This window comes from Chelonoidis abingdonii, chromosome 8 (assembly GCF_003597395.2).
Source record: "Chelonoidis abingdonii isolate Lonesome George chromosome 8, CheloAbing_2.0, whole genome shotgun sequence".
In the NCBI taxonomy this organism is placed as follows: domain Eukaryota; kingdom Metazoa; phylum Chordata; order Testudines; family Testudinidae; genus Chelonoidis; species Chelonoidis abingdonii.
Genome location: NC_133776.1, coordinates 33,133,007 through 33,153,521, shown reverse-complemented (window position 1 = coordinate 33,153,521; position 20,515 = coordinate 33,133,007). Strand labels below are relative to the sequence as shown.

At 40.3% G+C, this 20,515-nt stretch overlaps 1 protein-coding gene across 3 annotated transcripts in view; it reads right to left on the bottom strand.

Moving 5' to 3' along the window:
- Positions 1-20,515, bottom strand: part of XRN1 (5'-3' exoribonuclease 1) — an 85,275-nt gene that overhangs the window by 24,588 nt on the left and 40,172 nt on the right. For 2 of the 3 annotated variants that reach the window (XM_032765670.2, XM_032765671.2), the window contains exons 14-28: positions 19,954-20,110; positions 19,292-19,411; positions 17,803-17,972; positions 15,054-15,174; positions 14,855-14,953; positions 13,677-13,780; positions 13,038-13,169; positions 9,015-9,177; positions 8,017-8,130; positions 7,262-7,360; positions 6,018-6,133; positions 3,824-3,970; positions 2,110-2,199; positions 1,193-1,328; positions 163-219 (exon numbers count right to left, since the gene is read on the bottom strand). In XM_032765670.2, the coding sequence (XP_032621561.1) occupies positions 163-219; positions 1,193-1,328; positions 2,110-2,199; positions 3,824-3,970; positions 6,018-6,133; positions 7,262-7,360; positions 8,017-8,130; positions 9,015-9,177; positions 13,038-13,169; positions 13,677-13,780; positions 14,855-14,953; positions 15,054-15,174; positions 17,803-17,972; positions 19,292-19,411; positions 19,954-20,110 (1,825 nt within the window). Of the gene's footprint in view, positions 1-162; positions 220-1,192; positions 1,329-2,109; positions 2,200-3,823; positions 3,971-6,017; positions 6,134-7,261; positions 7,361-8,016; positions 8,131-9,014; positions 9,178-13,037; positions 13,170-13,676; positions 13,781-14,854; positions 14,954-15,053; positions 15,175-17,802; positions 17,973-19,291; positions 19,412-19,953; positions 20,111-20,515 lie in introns of those variants that run through there. The other variant, XR_012656373.1, reaches the window with a different exon arrangement.

The following is a 20,515-nucleotide window of genomic DNA, read 5'->3' as shown; positions in this document are numbered from 1 at the left end:
ACACTGTAACTGATTTCCTAGGAGACACTTGAATTAATCCTGTCCCAACTAAGTGAAGTGCCCTATAATAATTTTTGAAAGTTCATGAAGTTTGTCCAGGTTATATTTATTTTACATACGTTTAATTTTATTATAAAAACTAACAGCCCTCAAATGACTTACTCTATACAGCAAATGGGGTTTCACCGTCACTCGCACCTTCTTGTTACTCTTCCTTTGCTAAAGGAAAGGGACAAAAGAATTTTAAAAACTATTAAGAAGTCTGAAAAATTATGCCATTGTTTTGCAATGTCTTAGATAAAAAATGCCCACTATCAGTCTGAAGTGAAAACAGACAGGATTTTTTTATTTTTTTTTGTGTTGAGCAAGTAAGCAGAACAGGGATCAGAATACAGTAGGACTTCTGAAGAAAATATATATATATGTGCTCCATGAAAATGTACTGCAGGCATTCTTCTGGTATTAACAGAGGAGACAGTTCTCAAGACTTTTAATCATGATGAAACACTGTATTTAAAAAATACTTTCAATAACTGGATCTAAGAAGTCAAGTTAGTCTTTCTAAACCATGGCTTAAATGATTTAACCAATCCCAAAACAAACCCAAAATTAATATCACTTTTGCTTCTGGAGCCTTCTACACAATCTGGAAGAATACCCACCACTTGTCTCATGGGGATTTGCTACACATCATGGGACTTAATAACCCATTTAACACTTAATACCTCCTTGCCTGTTTTTGTTTTATTTTCTCTTTTACTTGAATGGATCTGATGAGAGAGGCCTGTGAGGTTGGAGGAGACTGCCTCCTAGTTATCTGCGGATCAAAGGGAAACTTTGGAAAACAGAATGGAAGATTGGGTTTGTGTTTGGAAGACACTGTGAGGGTCCAGGACTTCTTTGGACACAGATTCTTTTCCCAAGATCATTGACAGTTAGGGGAGCTCAGAGCAGATCTGGCTTAACTAACTAGAGAGAAAAGACCTAAAGAGTAGAGAGACTGCTGATGTCTTTTTCTGAGTTGCTATGACAATTTATAATGCAATTTAGTAGCTTACAGCTCTTCCAATAGACTCTGGAGTATTTGCCATGCCACAGAAAAACCATTTTCTGTAATCTGAATAAAGTACTGGGACAATAAAAACAACTGCTTTTTAGTCCACCACTAGTCAAATCTATAAAAATTCAGTACCTTGCACTTCTCTAATTCTTCTTCAATTTTCTCTACAATAGCTGCATCCAGAATTTGTAAGTCACACGATGAACGAGATAAAGCACTGACAGGATGCGCCTTTAGCCAGGCAACAATTTCTTGAACTCTCTCAGCACTATATAAAAAAAAATTCCATATTAATCATAATTGTTGAGGGCTTATATATTATTGTGGACTATACCCAGTTTCTGGATTTATAATGTCACCAGATATTACAGTAGTAGGCGCATCTTATAACTGGATATAGTCATAACAAACACTGCTGTGTGCGCCGAGAGTTTAAGTATAGGGACAAAAAAATTAACCATGACAGAATGGTGCTTCAAAAGTATAAACTAAAATGCAGACACTTGAAATTCTACCTTCCAGACTAAAAATCTGGATTTTCAAACAAAAATCATTAAAAACACCCCATGAAGATTATTTTAAAAGCAAAAATTAAAAACTTAACTATACAAATATGAGGTATAGGTATAATAAATAGCTGGCTCTAGAAACGATGTATATAATATCCTGATAATTATCAAAATCATCCTTTAATAAGTCTAGTCTTGAAGAAAAAGATAGGTTTCAATTATTTAAAAAGGCCACCACTATGTGGTGGCAGCCATTTTCAGTACTGTCAAATCCGTCTTGCCACCAGTTTCCTGTCTACCAATCTTCAGGGTGGGCAGTTTTCTTGCCTGCAGATATTTCAGTACTTGAAGAATTTCTGCACATTTTTATAACAGCAAAATTTCTAGTCTAGTATTTGGACCAGATGATTCCAAAAATACTGAAATAATTGTACCCTTCTTTGCTTTGAGACTTCAGTAGTTTTTGAATGTACAGAGGTCCATATCTGGAACTTGTCATGTAGAATACTATTTAAACAAAATGAAAAAAACATTGCTTACCCATTCTCGTCCTCCCCAGGCCAAATATCATCTTCATAGAATATATCTTCTTGACTATTTTTGGCAATATAACTAAACAGTTCAGGGACCCTAATAATAAAAGGGATATAGTTTCACATACAGCACAGTAAAAAAGAAGTGCTTAATAGACACAAAATAATCTGGAATCCAGAGTGCAGTAGCTTTCCATAAATGTAGAGTTTTATTGGCCAAATAGGCAGTGCAATATGCTGACGAAAGATGGAAAATCAGAGTTCTCTCCAAGATCATCTCTTGCTATGACTTAGAACACACTAGAAGTAAAATGAGACATTCCCTTTCTCTAAGTCCGCCCAACTCCATCATGCAACCTCAGAAGCAGTACTGATGGGCTCCAGAAGGGCCTGTGTCCTGCCCTCTTTGGTTAAAAGGCTGGATCTCTATGACATGGGAACAAAGAAGAAATTGGAAGATCCTACATGCTCCATCCACCTCTCCATAAAGTAAGCTTAAGTTCAGGGCTGGCTCTAGCAATTTTGCCGCCCCAAACACAGCAGCATGCCGCAGGGGGCGCTCTGCCGCTTGCCAGTCCCGCAGTGCCGGTGGACCTCCCGTAGGCGTTCCTGTGGAGGGTCCAATGGTCCCGTGGGTCCACCGGAGCTGCCTGCCACCCTCCCAGCAACTGGCAGAGAGCCCCCCGCGGCATGGCACCCCAAGCACGCGCTTGGCGCGCTGTGGCCTGGAGCCGGCCTCGCTTAAGTTACAGAGACAGACTGTTGCTGAGGGTTTCTAATGATGACAAGTTACTGGAGAGGAACTTGGATGGATTGGGATGTCACCAAAGCCCCACTTGATAGCTCAACATTTTTGCTTTTTAGGCTGTTTATTTTTTTCCATTTATGCAGTCATTTTTACATAACTGTAGTCAGCCTCTAGCCGTTACTAAGAGGCTAGACAATGACTAAGTGATCTTTCACCATGAATATAAATCCATGAGATATCATGTGTACTACATGCTGAATGACAACAGCACTGGTCTAGAAATGAAAGTTTAATTCGTCTCCTCCACAAGATCACTTCCACACACTAGCCTCCTTCATTTTAGTTTTTAATTCCTCATCAATCAGGAGAGACTACAGTGGGATATAAACTGATTTCAAAGTGGTTCCAGAAGGTAATATAGATAGTACAATAAAACTGGATTTCCTATGCGGAGTAACTATTATAATATGAGGTGTTTTCAAATTCCAGCACACTGGAGCTGTATGTGTTTATGTCAATATTCTATGCAACAAAATGAAATAATTTAGACACCTCCCACACTCAGAATGTCTTATTACAGTTGTCACCATCTGATTTTGAAACTAGTGTGTGTCTACACAGAAAAGAAAAAGCCATGACCGGGTACAGATTGTACGTTGAAGATATGAGGAAAATATCATTTTTTAAAATTTTTTTGATCTTAGCTTTAAGAATCTTCCATTACATTCTTAATAATGTTGCTGACTTTGTTCCTTTGCTATTTCACGCTAAATTATAGTTCACTTTAAGTCAAAGTCAGAAACAACTCAAAATACTTCATTTGACGCACTTATTTCCCGTTAAACCAGGATTTGCGTTACCCTACCCTCCAGTCCCAGAGTCACCAATAATAAACTTTTGCACAGTGAATAAAACCCATTTACAATTTCAGAACAATAATTTCAGAAATATGAAGTGATTATTCAACTCTTACCTTTCTAAATACTCAGCAAGAAGTTGCTCTACTGCAGAAGAATACATCCATTCATTTCTAACCTTCTTAGTATAGCCAGGGACCTCTTCATTCTTCTTATTAAACTTCAGATTCAAGCCCACATTTGCCTTGTGGTCTCCATGTGGACTGCAAAACAAAAAAATAAGTTTTGTAAAGGAAAAACTACTGACATCTGACTTGAGCCTCAGAAAAGTTGTTTCTGATAACATCTTTATCTACTAATGAAACTGAAGTACTTTGAGAATTACTGGTGAAAAGTGCAGTATAAATGTTGGCTATAATAACTCTGTGGGATGTAACAGGAAACAGGTGTTTTGAGTTTTAGGAAAGCATATCATGTGACTTTTGGATTACTATCTTTTTCACAAGTTGTATACAATTGCATATTTTTAACTGTTATTCAATAAATACACAAATTACAAACAAACAAAGATTGTCATCTTTGTGGCATAGAGTTAGTGCTCTGTACTACAAAAGGGGACTCCAAGAGAGTTCTAGTTCCACCCTGGTGTCCTCCTCAGCACTACCAAGGGCTGGACACACTTTAGAGGCATTTTGCCTGGCCTGAAGTAGCTCAAGTATTTTCGGTTGGTCAACAGTAATCTTTCTAGCCAATCAAGAATTGTTAACAGGCTTTGAATATAGTCTTCTCGGGGTCTCCTTGCTTTGGAAGGTTGTAAGGATGCAACATATTTACAGATGAGGGATTTAAGTAAAAATTCTCACACAAAACTTACTTGACGGAAAAGTCTTTTATACTAATGTCCCAGTTGAGGGGTTTTTTTTAATTGATTTTTCGTAAAATTTTAATAATACAATTTCAGATGTACCAGTCCCAGACTAGGCCTCATTTTCTGATTGAGGCAGGAAGGGCATCATGACAGCATTGGGTGGCATAAACTCAGAACAACCACCCCTAGAATTACAGAGTCTCAACCTACTAGGCTCCTAGGTGCTGTTGCAGATTTAAACATACTGAAGGTGTCTCCAAGAGAAGAACCAAAAAAAATATATGAAGTACAGGAATACATATGATTCAGCTGGGATTTTTAATTTAATTTTTCAATTTTAATCTGATGCAATATTCTACTAATGCTCAATTAGAATATCACTGCAACTAAACAATTCTTCGGCACTTAATAAATCTAAGCGATTCTTAGTTTAAGAAAAGAAAAAAACCAATTAAACAGCCAGAACAAAGCTCCGATTCAGAAAATTAACAAGCTAAGCTTCTGTTAACTGAAGAGTGCATCTTTCTGAAAACACTGCTTATATCAAATACACTATCAATACAATTTTACATCACAGATCCCATTAGAATTTATTAATACTGAGATGTCAAATAGGATGAAAACATAAGAAAAAATCAATATAGTAAATTCTGTTTACAGTAGCTTCCACTTATTAGTAATCCCTTGGTTGGTAGCCAGAAGTTGCTATTATCCAGCAGTTGCTAATAAGTGGAAGTCTTAGCATGCTCCAGGACTCCCTTCCCTGGGTGTAGTCTCCTGACAGGGGCACAGCCTGGAGAGTGCAGGGAGAGATATCATGCAGTTCCAACACCCAGGATGCAGCGTTCCTCCCTGCTATTGCCTATGGCCTCCCCTCCCAGCCTGCAGCCCTTTATCTCCTTGTGTGATCCCATGTGCAATAAGGTTTGCTGGGCTGCAACTCCGCTCCCCACTACTGCCCAGCCCACTGCCTCCCAGCCCAGCCCACAGCCTCTTACCTCCTATATAGTCCCATGTGCAGACAGGTTTGCTGGGCTGCAGCCCCAGAAGGAAGCGCTGGGACATGAGCAGCACTGGCCACAGGTAGGTTTGCAGTGCTGCAGTGAGGATGGCATGCCCCAGCCCTTCCATTCCTGGATGCAGCTTCATAAACCTATCTGCAGGGGGTGCTCAGCACATCTCAATACTTACTTCCCGGCCTATAGACTCACAAACCTGCCTACAGGTGGGGCCTTTCTTTAAAAAAAAGTTGCTAATAAGCAGCATGCTGGTGACAATATCCTAATCCTATCAACACTGATGTTAATGGGATGAGATTGGTTCCTGGGAAAATGTTCCCATTAACTGGTATTAGACGGAATCTACCATAGTATATAATCTACAATTTTACATGCATAATTGAGAGTTTTGATTACAAAGAAATTTATTACAGTCAGACATACCTTCTCCTGGATCCTCTTCCAATAAATATGCTTCCTGTAAACCTGGAGACAAGATATCCACTCACTCCAAGACGACTGGCTAAAACGTATCCAGGATTGTACTTCACAGAATATTTCTTTAAAAATAAAAATATATTACTATATACTAGGACAGGATAGAGACAATAAAGTACTATAATTATTTTTAAAAGCCTAATTATTTCCTTTTAAAAATTACCTTCCAACCCTACATATTTCTCTGCTATTCCTGCACTAAGGGTTGGGAGGAGAGGAAAGGAAACCAGCTTCCAGAACTCTGCAGAAGACCCTTCCATTGGTCTGAGGATCCAAGAAGGAGAAGATAAATGATGAACATTTCCCCTTTCCCCATCCCTTGCCAGGCCCAGCGGAATTTACAACGTTATTTGGGGCAGGGACTGTGTTGCTAGAGCGTCTAGCTGCAGAACGAGGCAGTGATCTAGATTGGGACTTTGGGGAGCTATTATAAATATTGAGTAATAAAATACAATCCAATCCCTGAGCTCAATGTGTTTGAAAAACAATGAGCTAAACCAAGCAAGAACATCTCGCATCTTGCTCTGAAACTTGTCAGCTTAGGCTCTTACAGATCACTAATGGGAACTAGTTCCCAAGGAAAGGACCATCAATTGAGAAAACCCCGCTGTCTTGTCATGAACTGCATAAATTCAGGGACTAACTGCCACAGTCGCCCAGCTGACCTTAACTGTCATGATGACTAGATCTCCTGAACAGTTGATTTCCAGACCAATGTTTTAAATATTGCAGTTTAAGGTGTTAATGGCAACCAGAAATGAAAGTGAAGCCAATGCAATCATCTGAGTAAAAAAGTTAAAAGCACATGGTGATTCTCGTTCCTCATTGCCCAGAAATACTGTTTCTGGTCACCAGCTGCTGGTACACATAAAGGAGCAGCACAACTGGCAGCCAGATTCTAGTAGAACTAGACCATCCCAGAGAGAATGCAAACCATGGGACATGGGTATGGAACTGCACGGTAAGAATGCCGTTCAATGCTCTGAACAGACCTTGTATTCAGCCTTACATTACAATATATTAGTGTTAAGATAGTCTCCGTGAATGAGTGTGTTTTAGTACTTCAGTCTTTTACAGAAGGATATGGACTGCGGCACAAAAGACAATTGGGATCTGTGAAGGAAATTTGCAACTGACAAAAATATCTGACACAATATTTAAGTATTTACTGGATTTACAAAAATACTTACGTGCTGGTTCTGTATTAAGGAATCAAGCTGGGGTTCACACGGGATATTGAAAACTACACGAATTCTACCTTCTGTGATAACATCACATGAATCCTGCACCTGATAGAAAGCAAAGTAAGTTAATAAAGTTCATTCGCTTCTCTGCTGGAATAACTGAGGTAAAAACTCTAGACCTATACTTTCTATGAGAAGCTAAACTACATGTGCAAATTCACTTATATATGTGTTTGTCTGCCATATATATGAGAGAGATGGCAGACAAACACTACCTCCCTCATTTAGAAAGAGGTAATTTAAAAACAGACTTGGCACCAGACTTTGGGGTCTATACTCTGTATAGACAGACTGGGCAGTTTATCTGTATAGACTATAGGTCAAGCATAGGGATGGGCAAAAATACCTTAAAGCTCAACTTTGCCCTCCTCAGATCCTGGTGCAGCTTCTTTACAGGGCCAGTCCTATTGAATTTAGTTATAACAGCCATCAGGCTGACTGCAAAGAGCCCCAAAGGAACAAAACCATAGCTGATGATCATGACGTTGATGGGACATTCTGGTTATGCTCTCTTTTCCCTGTTACCTTAGGGGCGAGGCAGGAGCTCAAATGTATCAACTAAGCCACCAAAGTAATCCAGCCTGGGTTGATTAGACTGACTCCAGAGCTAGATTCTGTCACAAAGCACCAGAGAATCTGGCCCTTTATATTTATAGGCTCGTAAGAAAAGAAATCTTGCAAGAATAAATGTTTGGACTAACTTCTCCTGTGCAGCCATAGTAAGGAGTCCCCAGCATAAAGACTGTACTTCCAGGAGGAAACAGATCATCCAAGGTTTTGATGTTGGAGAAACGAGAGTCAAAAGCACTGATATCCTACATGAAATAAGAAGATAAAATCTATGATGTTAAAATACCTCTGTCAATCCCAATACATTCTTTAAACAGGTCTGCTAAATACATATTACCAAATATCGAACAACCACGATAAAGTAAACTACAAACTATTTCCTTCATGCTAACCTCAGTACCTAAAATATACATCAACTCAGTTTTTGAAAGAAATACTGCCCATGAAATTATATAAAGCTACTGGGCTACATCTGGTCCAAGATGACTACTGTATCTTATTCAAAATGTCCTCACAAAAGTTCGTGGCAATCAAAATAAAATATGCAGTAGGGTCACAACTTCTGTGACAAGAGCCTTCAGTCTAGCTCCCAACACTTTTGAAATGGGAATTTCAGTGAAAAAAAAATATACCATTTAATGTCGCTTTTGACAAAGTATATGCTTTTTGGACTAGAAAGGATGCACTATTACCATAAAATTAAGATGCTGATTAACTCTTATTATTTGTCTGTTTTAAAGTATGCATTCTAATCCAGGGGTTCTCAAACTTCATTGCACCTCAACCGCCTTCTGACAATAAAAATTGCTAAATGACTCCAGGAGGTGGGGACTGAAGCCTGAGCTCCACCACTCTTGGTGGATTTGGGGAAGGGGAAAGACCAAAGTCAAATCCCAAGGGCTTCAGCCCCAGGCGAGGGGCATGTTACCTGAGGTGCCCCCAACACACACACTCAAGGCTAAAACATTTGGGTCTTTGGCCCTGGGCAACGGGGCTCAGGCTTCAGTCCTGGGCCCCAGCAAAGGGAATGCCAGCCCTTGGCCACTTTGGGGTCCCGACCCACAGTTCCAATCCTTTCCTAACGGAAAGGAAAATTTTATAGAAGATTAGGAGTATTTGGAATATTTACCTTGACAATAGTTTGGTAAACAAAAGGAAGAACTTGTTTTGACCACTGCTTCTCCAGATAAACTTCACCATTTGGATTTAGCTGATATCTACGACCAGTGAGTAACTGGGCATATACAACTACTGAGGTTTCATTTATAATTATTCCTTTTCTCTTCTGGTAGCTGAAAAAAGAAAAAGGAAAACATTTATTTTGATTTAAATACATGGAACTTCCTAACACAAAAAGGAAATTACTTTTATGGTGGCCTTAACCAATGTATTTAAATCCAAACAGAAATTATTCTTAAAATTATGAATATTTAAATAATTGTTTCCTGTTTTATAAGTAAGAACTATATACAGGTTTAACAACTCCAAGGCTAAAGCGTTATTCTAGATCCTGTGTGAGTCATTCACTGTACTATCTGAACACCTAGAATTATTAGCCCAAAATATGGGGCTAAAATCAGAAAATTTCTTACCAATAATTTCCTTTCTTCTAGCAACGTCCCCCCACAATTCTTGAAATTTGGGCTACTCTCCTCTCTTTGCAGCCCAGGGAAGTGAATCAGAGTTTTGAAGCCACATGGTCTTGCCACACCCCCTCAACTCCTGCTTGCTTCCAGATGAGTTATTCACAAATTACAAAACTTGCTAGCATCATTAACAAATATTCCAAAGATGACAAAAATAACTACATACATTAGGCCATGGGTTCTCAAAAACTTCATTGCACAGTGACCCCCTCTGACAACAAAAATTACTATATGACCCCAGGAGAGGGAACCGAAGCCCAGCAGTGCAAGTAGGCCAGTACACTCCAGTATGCCATACCAGCAAGCTATTTATAGCTGGTACGGCATACCGGAAAGACATAGCAGCAACTCTGCTGGCAGAGAAGGCTGGGGGTTCTGCTCCTTTCCCCACTGGGAGGGGCAGCAGCGCAGAAAGGAGCAGAACGCTGGCAGCTCCTTCAGTGGCTGTACCACCTCCCCGCCCAAATCCTGCCCCCTGTGCAGCCGGAGGAGAAGGATGGAGCCCAACCCCCACATGCCCCAGGTAACATGGGATGGATGTGAGGAGGGGACGGAGAGAGGATGGGGGATCTGGGGCTTGGGAGTCACATGGAAGGTCACGTACCCCCTTTAGCTGGTGCCCCCCTTGTATCAGTAAGACATGGATTTTACTTGCACCACTGCCGAAGCCTGGTGGGAGGTGAAAGCCAAAGCCCGAGCCCCACACCCTAGGCGACGAGGCCAAAGCCCAGGGGCTTCGACCCCAGACAGAGGGCCTGTAATCTGAGCAGTGGGGCTCGGGCTTCAGCTCTGGCCCTGGGCCCCAGAAAGTCTAAGCCAGCCCTGGCGACCCTATTAAAATGGGGTTGTGACCCACTTTGGGGTCCCAATTCACAATTTGAGAACTACTGAATTAGACCAAAAGAACCAGGAGTACTTGTGGCACCTTAGAGACTAACAAATTTATTTGAGCATAAGCTTTCATGGGCACAAAAGCTTACGCTCAAATAAATTTTGTTAGTCTCTAAGGTGCCACAAGTACTCCTGTTCTTTTTGCGGATACAGACTAACACGGCTGCTACTCTGAAACCTGCATTAGACCAAGGAAGACTATCATATGGTAATGATTCCACTTAATAACTGACCCTTGATTGATGAGCCATCCAGGATGGGTAGAATTGTGGGAGACACTGCTAGTGGAAAGGAAATTATTGGTAAGAAATTTTCTGTTTTGCAGCCTAGCATCTCCCACAATTCTTGACGTCTGAGAAGCAGCAAGCAGATGTATGGAGCCATTAGAAAAGGTCAGAAAAAGGAAAAAACATCTCTCTTCCCATCTATAATATTTACTCAAAGGGCAAAATCATTTCCAGGCCACCGCCTACAGCACCTTCCTGCCAAAGGACGCTGCTGCAGAAGACAGGAGTCCCCCTTCTAGTGCTTGATAAAGGAGGCAGCATTTGACCAGGTGGCTGCCTTACAAATTTCTGCTGTGGATGCATTAGCTTTCTGCTCACAAGGTTGCCAGGGATTGCATAGACTGTGCCCTGACCCCTTCTGGAACTACAATCTCTGATGCCTAGTATGCTTCCATAATGCATAATCTAAGCCACCTAGCAACAGAATACATGGCATCTCTGAGATCTTGGTATTTCGGATAGAAGGATACAAACAGAGCCCCTGATCTCCTTATGGACTCTGAACATTTGAGGTAAATTTTCAAAGCCCTTCTAACACATAAGGTGTGCCACCCTCTCCTTGATCGGATGTCGTGGCCCTGGAAAGAACGAAGGGAGAACCACTCTTGAGAAGCATGGAAAGAAGAGTTCACTTTTGGGAGAAATGATTCCAGAGTTCTGAGCAACATCTTGTATTCAAGAAACATGGAGTAAAGTTCCTGCACAGAGACCACCAACAGCTCCAACGTTCGTTTGGTGGACATGATGATAACAGAAAGTAAGTTCTGATGGATAAAGAAAATGCTGACACTGATGTCAGTGGTTCAAAGAGATGGTTTGTCAGGGCTCTCAACATAAGTGGCCACTTGGGAAAATGAGGTCTAATAGCCAGCTTTGCTAACTGGACTGCCCTAAGGAATCTGGCTACTTAGAGGTTCTCTGCCAGAGAACCTACAGTTTCTGCATACATCATGCTTCTACGAGCAGACACCTGATGCACAATGGTGCTGGACTGAAGACCTTTGTCAAAGCCTTCTTGGAGAAAATCCAAAATAGCCAGAATTCGTGGATTTCTTAGATTTTCTTTGTGTTCCTGGCATCAGCTGCAAAACTTGGTCCAGATAAAGGAGTATACTTTCAATACTCTTTTAGAAGTAAGAAGCGTTCTGATAATGTTGGAGAACAGCCCAGTGAGACCAGCACTTCCCTTTCAATAGCCAGACTGCTCGATGCAGCCAGTTCAGGTCGAGATAAAATACAGGACCTTGTGAGGAAGTGCCCCATCTCTTCAGAACCTGTATTGGTGAGCCCAATTTCAGCTTTATCAGGTCCAAAAACTGAGTCTCCTTGGAGTTACAAACATTACTGTTGCCTGTTCCTGATTTATTTTCTGCACTGCCTTCCCTAGTAGCGGGAAGGGTGGAAATGCATAAAGGAGGCCTTGTGACCATATGCATGATAAGGCATCTGTCCCCATGGATCTAGTGTCTACTTTGCTGGTGAAGTACTTTGGTCTCTTTGTGTGTATGTGATTTGCAAATGTCAGCTGAGGACAGGCCAAATTATTTGATGATTAACACTAAGACCCCACGTTGGTGAGGAGACCCAGTTTTTTGAACTAATAAAGCTGAAACTGGGCTCACCATTACAGGTTCCGAAGAGATAGAACCTCTCCTCACAAGGTCCTGTGCTTCATCCAGACCTGAACTGGTTTCATCTAACAGCCTGGCTATTGAAAGGGAAGCACTGGTATCACTGGGTCTGTTCTGCAAAGTTATCAGAACGCTTCTTACTTCTAAAACAGTATTGAAAGTAAACCTGTCTATCTGGACCAAGTTTTGCAGCTGGTGCCAGAAAAACAAAGCAAATCCAAGAAATGCAGAAATTCTGGCCATGCTGGATTCAGGCACCACTCAGAGTTGTTCACTTTGTGCCTGCTAAGCAAGTCCATCGTCTGGTTCACATCCCCCTTTATGTGAACTGCCCTGAGAGAGAGGAGAGACTGTCCTGCCCACTGCATGATTTGCATTGCTTCAGCATGTAGTGCTGGGCTTCTTATTCTCCCTTGGTTGTTCACATACGCAACCATGTTTGTGTTATCTGATTGAATCAGAATGTGGTTCCCCTTTAGGCCAGACTGGAAGCTTCATAGCACCAGCTTGACTGCTCTTAGTTAGGAAGTTTATGATGTGGGTTCTTATCTTTCAATACCCTCATTTATTAGCTTGCCATCTTTTATTATCATGTATGCAACAGCCCTAGTCTTCTAATTAAATCCATAATGAAGCAACAAAAAGTAGCTGAGTTTTAAACAGTAAAACTACAAAATTTAATTTTCTAACTACTTACTGTTCTGAAATCCCCTGAACTTCTTTCAACCAGATGTTCTGTTCTTTCTCTCCAACATATGCCACTTTAGTTGGTGGCACAGTGTTTCCCAGGTAAAGCTTCTGTGTTCCATGTGGCTCTTCCAAATAAAACCTTGAGGATATTATAAGTGTATAATTAACTTCAACAGATAGGTCTGCACTTCACTAATTATTAATGCACTTATTTTAGTTAGAAAATATATTTGCTCTTTTTCAAGTATTGGAAGACTTATAGGATGGTTTCCATTCCACATCAAGAGGCCAGATTCCCCCACACTTGTGAAAAATCTGCATGAGATTCCCCTGGCAGTTTCCCTCAAATTATTCTGTCCAGGTTTCTGTTTCTCCCATTAGAATAAGCATGGAGTTTGTCCCACAGATCTTAACGGAAACAATGGAGATCTGTGCCTCCATAGAACTATCCGAGCCCCAAGAACCATGTTAAGTTGCCTAGCTGCAGTCCTGAGATGCTCTGGCCCCTTTAAATAAGTAATTTAATCTAAGTGTGCTCTGAATCACTGTTTTTAAAAGAACAGTTTGACTACTGTGTAGCCTTTGGAACATTTGGGAAAGTAAATGAGTAACATAGGCAGACAACTTTCCATGCAATTGTTCTTACTTAGTTTCTCCATCTGACACAGAAATAACTCTGGCTTCTTCAAGGTGTGGCCAGTTAACAAAAACAGACTTTCCAAGCACCAAACTGGCTACGTTTTCTACAGACTGAAAAACAAAAGTTACTCTACTTCAGTTATTCCATCAAACAAATAAAATTACTGCAATAAAACATGAAATTAACATGAAAGCATTATTGACTATAATAAAAAAATCTAATTTGAAAGTGGTAGCAGTTTATCTTGTGAACCACAATGAAAAGCCTTAAGAGCTTTTAACACATTCACTTTGGATTGTGATACTTATTGTGTACTTACGGAAGCCCTCCATCCTCCCCAAGCTTCAAAGCCTGAGCCACTACACCTACACAGCTATTTTTAGTGCAGCAGTGCGAGCCCCATAAGTCCAAGTCTGTGACCTAGGCTAAGAGGTTCACTTTCATGAACGTTGTAGATACCCTTCCAGTTAGCACTGGAGAGAGTAACTTCCAATATTTTAAAACTGGAACAAAATCCCACTGCCAAGGACATTTAATCACCCTAATTTTTCCTCCCTCCCCCCCCTTTATTTAATCTTTTTTACTATTGACTACAGTGCCTTTTATTAAAGTTTTTTTCTTTGAGCTTATATAGGTAACCATCTCCAAATGTACACAGAAACCTGTCATGAGACTACTTGAAGAACTAGTAGAAATGAGAAGGCAATGGTCTGAGCCTGGGACTGAGACATAAGAACCCCAGGAGTTGTAATTCCAGCTTCTCTAGTGATTTGTTCTCTGGCCTTGGGCATGTAACAGCCTCTATGTGCCTCACAGTTTCTCCCTCTGTACAAATGCAAGGGAAACTTATTTACCTCATAGGTTGTTTTGCGAAAATTAGAGTGCAACACATTTATGCAAAGCTCCATGTGTAAGCCAAGCATTACTGCTTGCCTAACAAGGACTGAATAAAATTATACCAAATATCTTGGTAACAATTTGAATTGGTTACTTAACACACGGGGTTGCCTATGAGAGGTGGTCCCTAGGGCAGGTTTCACTGTAGGTATTTTTCTCCTTTGATTTTTTCTTATGATAACACAACACAGAAGGTGATGAAAAAACCCTAACCTTAACTTCTCATTAGGCATATATAACTAATATAGTGCATAATTAAGATTGTCATTAGAAAGAGAGAGAGTTACCTGCTCTTTTGAATCCTTGTCACATATGATTTCTAACAGCATATTCTCACCATGGCTGCTCTGCTGGAATACTTGTACCCCACTTTTTTTAAGACAGAACTAGATGAGAGAAAGACAGCACACAAAACCTATGTCAAATCGTTCCCTAATAATTCATGAAATAGTTGGGGTGAAATGCCAAAGTATAGTGATCATTTACCTTATGTGCAATGTGTTTTAGAGTGGGAAACCCACAAAAATACAATGCACTCTTGTTAACTTTAGTTATCTTATTGTGGGTTATTTCTACATGCCAGGCATCCAAAGATATTGTTTTATACCTAGAAAATAAAAATATTAATAAAAACAACGTATTTACTAAAACAGCTTCAACAAAGAATATCATGATATCAAGGATAAGTTAGCTCTCAACATGTATACTGGAGAAAACTGCTTTCAAACTCTTCCTAAAAAACACTCTCTTTAAACATGATCTCATTTCCTTCATGGATAATTAAAGCCAGTAAAGAGATGTTAATAATCATATTAAAAAATTAGCTTCTTTGCCGAGCCATTTGCCAGTCATGCTTAAACAAGCAGTGGGTTAGACCCATGTCCCAGAAACCATTTTTAGAAATTAATAACCTCAGTAATTGCCATCATCTCTGACTTTTCTAAAAGGTTATCAAGAAGTGATGATGAGTTAATTCGAGCAATTTCTCTGAATCTTATCAAGTTGGGATTGTATTTGACTATGACTGGAACAAAGACGGTTATCCATGCATTATCTACTTCTAACAATAGACAAGGGTATGGAATTCATGCTGATTTTATTAGATCTATTAATAGCTTTTAATTTAATTAACCATGATGCATGGACAACAAGCCTGCAGGATCTTGTACTAGTCCTTCAATGTGTGTGTGCACACAATGAGGTCCCATAAAGTATTGTTGGGCAACTAAAAGCCTCCCTATAGGCCCTCACTTGTGGAGTCCAATCTTGTTATCCCACCTTTTCAGTGAAAGGTGCTAGGAGAGTGAGACTGAGTTCTGTGTCATTGATATACTCAGCTGTGTTGACTGCTCATCAACCAGAGAGGTTACTGGCTCATTTCTTTCTCAGTGCATGACTAAAATAGAGATATGGATGAAAGGCAGCTTGCCATGACTCAGTTCAGATAAAATTGAAGTAATGTTTGCTGGTCAGAGGAAGAAAGAGGAGCAATAGGAGTAAACAGTATATACATACTTTACAGAGCGTGTAATACTTGCTTTTTAACCAAATATTTTACAGACTCAGAGTCTTATTAGAGTCATCGTTATTGCAAAATTCTAAGATAGTAAAGGTGGCATACGGTACCTTTCATCATCTAAGGATCTTCATTCCTCTCTAATTGGAACCTTACAATAATACTGCCCTGCCTTCACTACCTCCAAGCTAGACTATTGCAAAATATTTTTCTTAGGGCTATCCTTGAAGATCACCTAGAATAGGGGTCAGCAACCTGCAGCGCGCGAGCCGATTTTTAATGGTATGCTGCTACCTGCCGCCTGCCAGGGTCCCGGCCCCACTCAGCCTCTCCACCCACCGCTCTCTCCTGTGGGGGCAGGAGGCAGAAGCTTGGTCCTGACAGTAGCCAAGTTCCCTCCTCCCTGCTTCTCTCCCCAGCGTGCTGCTTTCCTCTCCCATCTCCTCTCCTTCCCTGCGCTGATCAGCTGATCGCCCTTGTGATGGCGGGGAGGGGAAGTGGAGCTGCAGCATGCTTGCTGCTCCAGAGAGGACACAGAGAAGAGGTGGGGACAGACAGGGCCCTAGGGAAAGAGGTAGAATTGGGCATATTCCATCCAGTCCCCTGCCATGAGCGGCTCATGGTAGGGTGCTGGGAACATGTCCACGAGCCGAGCACCCCAGCCCTCTGCTCTGACCCTCCACACACACTCAGCCTTCTGCCTTGCACCTCCCCCAAACCCCCAGCCCTCTGCCCTGACTCTTGACACCCCCCCCACACTCAGCCTTCTGCCCTGCACCCCACCACACCCCCAGCCCTCTGCCCTGACCCTTGAACCCCCCCACCCTCCCCCAGCCCTCTGCTCTGATCCCTGAACCCCCCCCAACACCCCAGCCTTCTGTCGTGAATAACCTCCCTCAGCCCTCTGCCCTGACCCCTGAACTCCCCTCCCAGGTTCGGGGTCCCGGCCACAGGCCCTGCTTAGCCCACTGCCAGCCTAGGTGAATAGAACCCCAGGCTGGCAGCGAGCTGAGCAGGCTGGTGGCGTAAGATCAGCATTTTAATTTAATTTTACATGACGCTTCTTAAACATTTTGAAAACCTTTTTTACTTTACATACAATAGTTTCGTTATATAATATAAACTTATAGAAAGAGACCTTCTAAAAAGGTTAAAATGTATTATCGGCACGCGAAACCTTAAATTAGAGTGAAAAAATGAAGACTCGGCACACCACTTCTGAAAGGTTGCTGACCTCTGCTCTAGTGCTTTAGAACTGGTCTGCTGAGGAACTGCCTCCACCCATGTATTTATATCATTCTCCTCACAGGCCTCACCATATACCTCACTGTCACGTCACAGTTGAGATTCTCTGGGATGCTCTTGAGGTCATATCCTGGGTCTGACCTTCTAAGACTGGTAGCAAGGCTCTTGGAGCATCCCATCTTGGGAATCTGCTTCCCTTAGTGCATTGAGAGTCACCAATCCTGCAGACCATTGTGTAAGGCATGTGGTTTAGTGTCTGGTTAATTTGTTTTGCAAAATGTGGCTGCTCTGGCTTTTACCAACTATGATTATCATCATTCATCGTGGGCAGCACAATTAATTGTCTGTTTTTACTGTTTCTGTATCATTTGATGCTGTGACTAAAATGCTAGGAAAAAATATCAAAATTCTAAAAACAGGTTATTCAAATATTTTTTTGGTTGATCCACTATAGAATAATTACTACAGAATTACCTGGTGTGGCATCTTTGTATAGCAGGGAACTTCTCTGGCCACGGTGACAGGTATTTGAACTCTGTCTCTTTGTCATACCAGTACATTAGGCACTCACTGTGAGTATTTCTTCGCTTCTCATCTTCTGATAGGCACTTGTTGCAAGATTCCATGGCTTGCAGCAATCGTTTCTAAATTAAAAATTCTACTGGTGGTTAATTTTTTTATTAAATTAAGTATTTTAAAATTCATGGTCAAAGTGAGATGAGCAATCAAAAATATTTCTAAGTATAATCTTCCTGACTCAAGCTTCCCACTCTACTTAAAAACTGCATCTGCTATTCAAGTCAATCATCCCAGCCTTCTCACTTCAAGAATTTATCTCCAAGGCACATGAATATCTGCACCTTGCTGGCCAACATAACTAGTGGATAAGTGCTTCCTGCTTTTTATCCTGCTCCCATCTAGAACAAAATAAAATGATTAACTTGTAATCTGCCTGGGGCATGAAAATTGGACACAAATTTGCCATACTGTAAAATTCACTTCATCCTCTTCCAGTTTAAATTTAACATACATAACAAAACCCTAACAGACTCTGTTGGATAATGCCAGGTAACAGGCTGTGGACCTCACAGAAATCGTGTAATGACTACTATAGATGCAGATACTCATATGTATAATCATTATATTCCCCTAGGTCTTTCATGTAATAGTTCCCATGTGAACAGTCATCTGCTCCCCATATCTCAGAAACTCATCAAAGCCCCTAATCGTGCTCTGACAACCATGCAAAGCCCCCAGTACTCAGTGCAGGACCTGAGCCTTCATGACTCCACTCTGCTTCTTTCTCTACTTATTATTTTCCTTTCTGGGTATTCCTGTTATGATAACTTCTTTCATTCTTTGACCGGCTCAATCTTAATTTCATACAAAGTGATATACTGTCAATCGTTACCTTGTACGCAAAACAAAAAAAAAAAACTTGATCATTTTATTTCTTTTAACTTTGCTTTAAAAATAATGACAAAAGCTTTGAACCAAATTGAAATTTAAATATTTCCCTTTAAAGTCTTCTGCCCATTACTGTTTGTTCATATCAAGTGATTCTTCTTCTATATAGACTTTGTCCAAGCTGCTTTTTTTGTACATTGGTGTATTTATGAAAAAATAAGGAGTCTTTATGGAAAAAAATATTTTGAACTAAAACAAGCCATATGCTTACAATGCCAACAAATCAGAGAAAGCCAATTCTTCAAGTTTAAATTACCACTCCTTCCAAAGTGAAGGTTGCTTGTAGAAATGTTACTACCAGTCTTCTGAATTAAGAACATTATATTTTAAACTTTAAGGTTATCTGTGAATTTCCAGGCAATATGTTTACATTTTTCAATGTCCTAATAGTCATATGCCTATTTAAACTTATTTATTTACAATCTTAACTGTAACTTATGCAAGAGTTTGTCTGGGTTTGGTTACACATTTTTTTCCATGAGTTGAAAGCACTCACCTCATCAATAAATGGGATTAATACTACTGCTTCCCATTCTTGCTGTTTTCCATTTAAGTCTGTTTTAAAGTCTGGAGGATAGTATTCTATGATTGGAGAATCTTCGCTAGTCATCAAATGCTAGAAAACCAGAAAGCAATACAACAGGTGAATTCAGTCTGGCTATATTTTCATAGACAATTTAAGATTCAGTCTAGGATGACAAAACAGGTGACGCATGCTGTTAATTCAAAGTAAAGGCTAAACTGGAATGAACTGATAGTTTAATTGCCTCATTCAGAAATTACATAGTGCATCCAAAGATTGTATTAGAATAATTTGTAATTATATGATTTTTAAAGCATAAAATTTACTAATCTAAATGTCAAGCTCAGTTTGACAACAGGAACAGAAAGATAGAAGAAAGTTTCTTATTTAAAAAATAATAGGTATACCAACCCCCCTCTAGAACATGGGGTTCTGGATCCATGCGTGGTCCCGCATAAATGCAGGAACCACGTTATAGCAGGGACCACCTTACCATGGATTCCAATGACGGTAATTAAATTTGGGATCCATGCGCAGTCCCGTGCTATAACCGAATTCGCGCTATATGGACGCGCGTTCTAGCGAGGGTCTGTAGTATATGATAAAACTGGTAAAAATCAAATTATAAAGCCTACCTGGTAGCATTTAGGTAGCAGATCTTTGCTAGCTGCTGGAAGTACTGCAAGAAGCTGTTCAAATGGCATGAAAGGTTTTCCTAACTCAAACTGGATTTTGAGTTTACTGATATTGCGAATGTCTGATAGGTAAGGTGCATAATGATAAGGGTAATACCTACAGAAGAAAAAAAAAGTAATTTGAGTTAATTTCAATACTGCAACATACACAGTACAGAAGCAAACAAACATACATTAAATCAGGAGTTGGAAACCTTTCAGAAGTGGTGTGCTGAGTCTTCATTTATTCACTCTAATTTAAGGTTTACTCGAATCTTAAGGTTTCGCGTGCCAGTAATACATTTTTAATTTTTAGAGGTCTCTTTCTATAAGTCTATAATGTAAAATAAACTATGTTGCATGTAAATAAATACAGGTTCTAAAATGTCTAAGACGTCTTAGACATTTTAGAACCTGTATTTATTTACATGCAACATAGTTTATTTTACATTATAGACTTATAGAAAGAGACCTCTAAAACATTAAAATGTATTACTGGCACGCGAAACCTTAAGATTCGAGT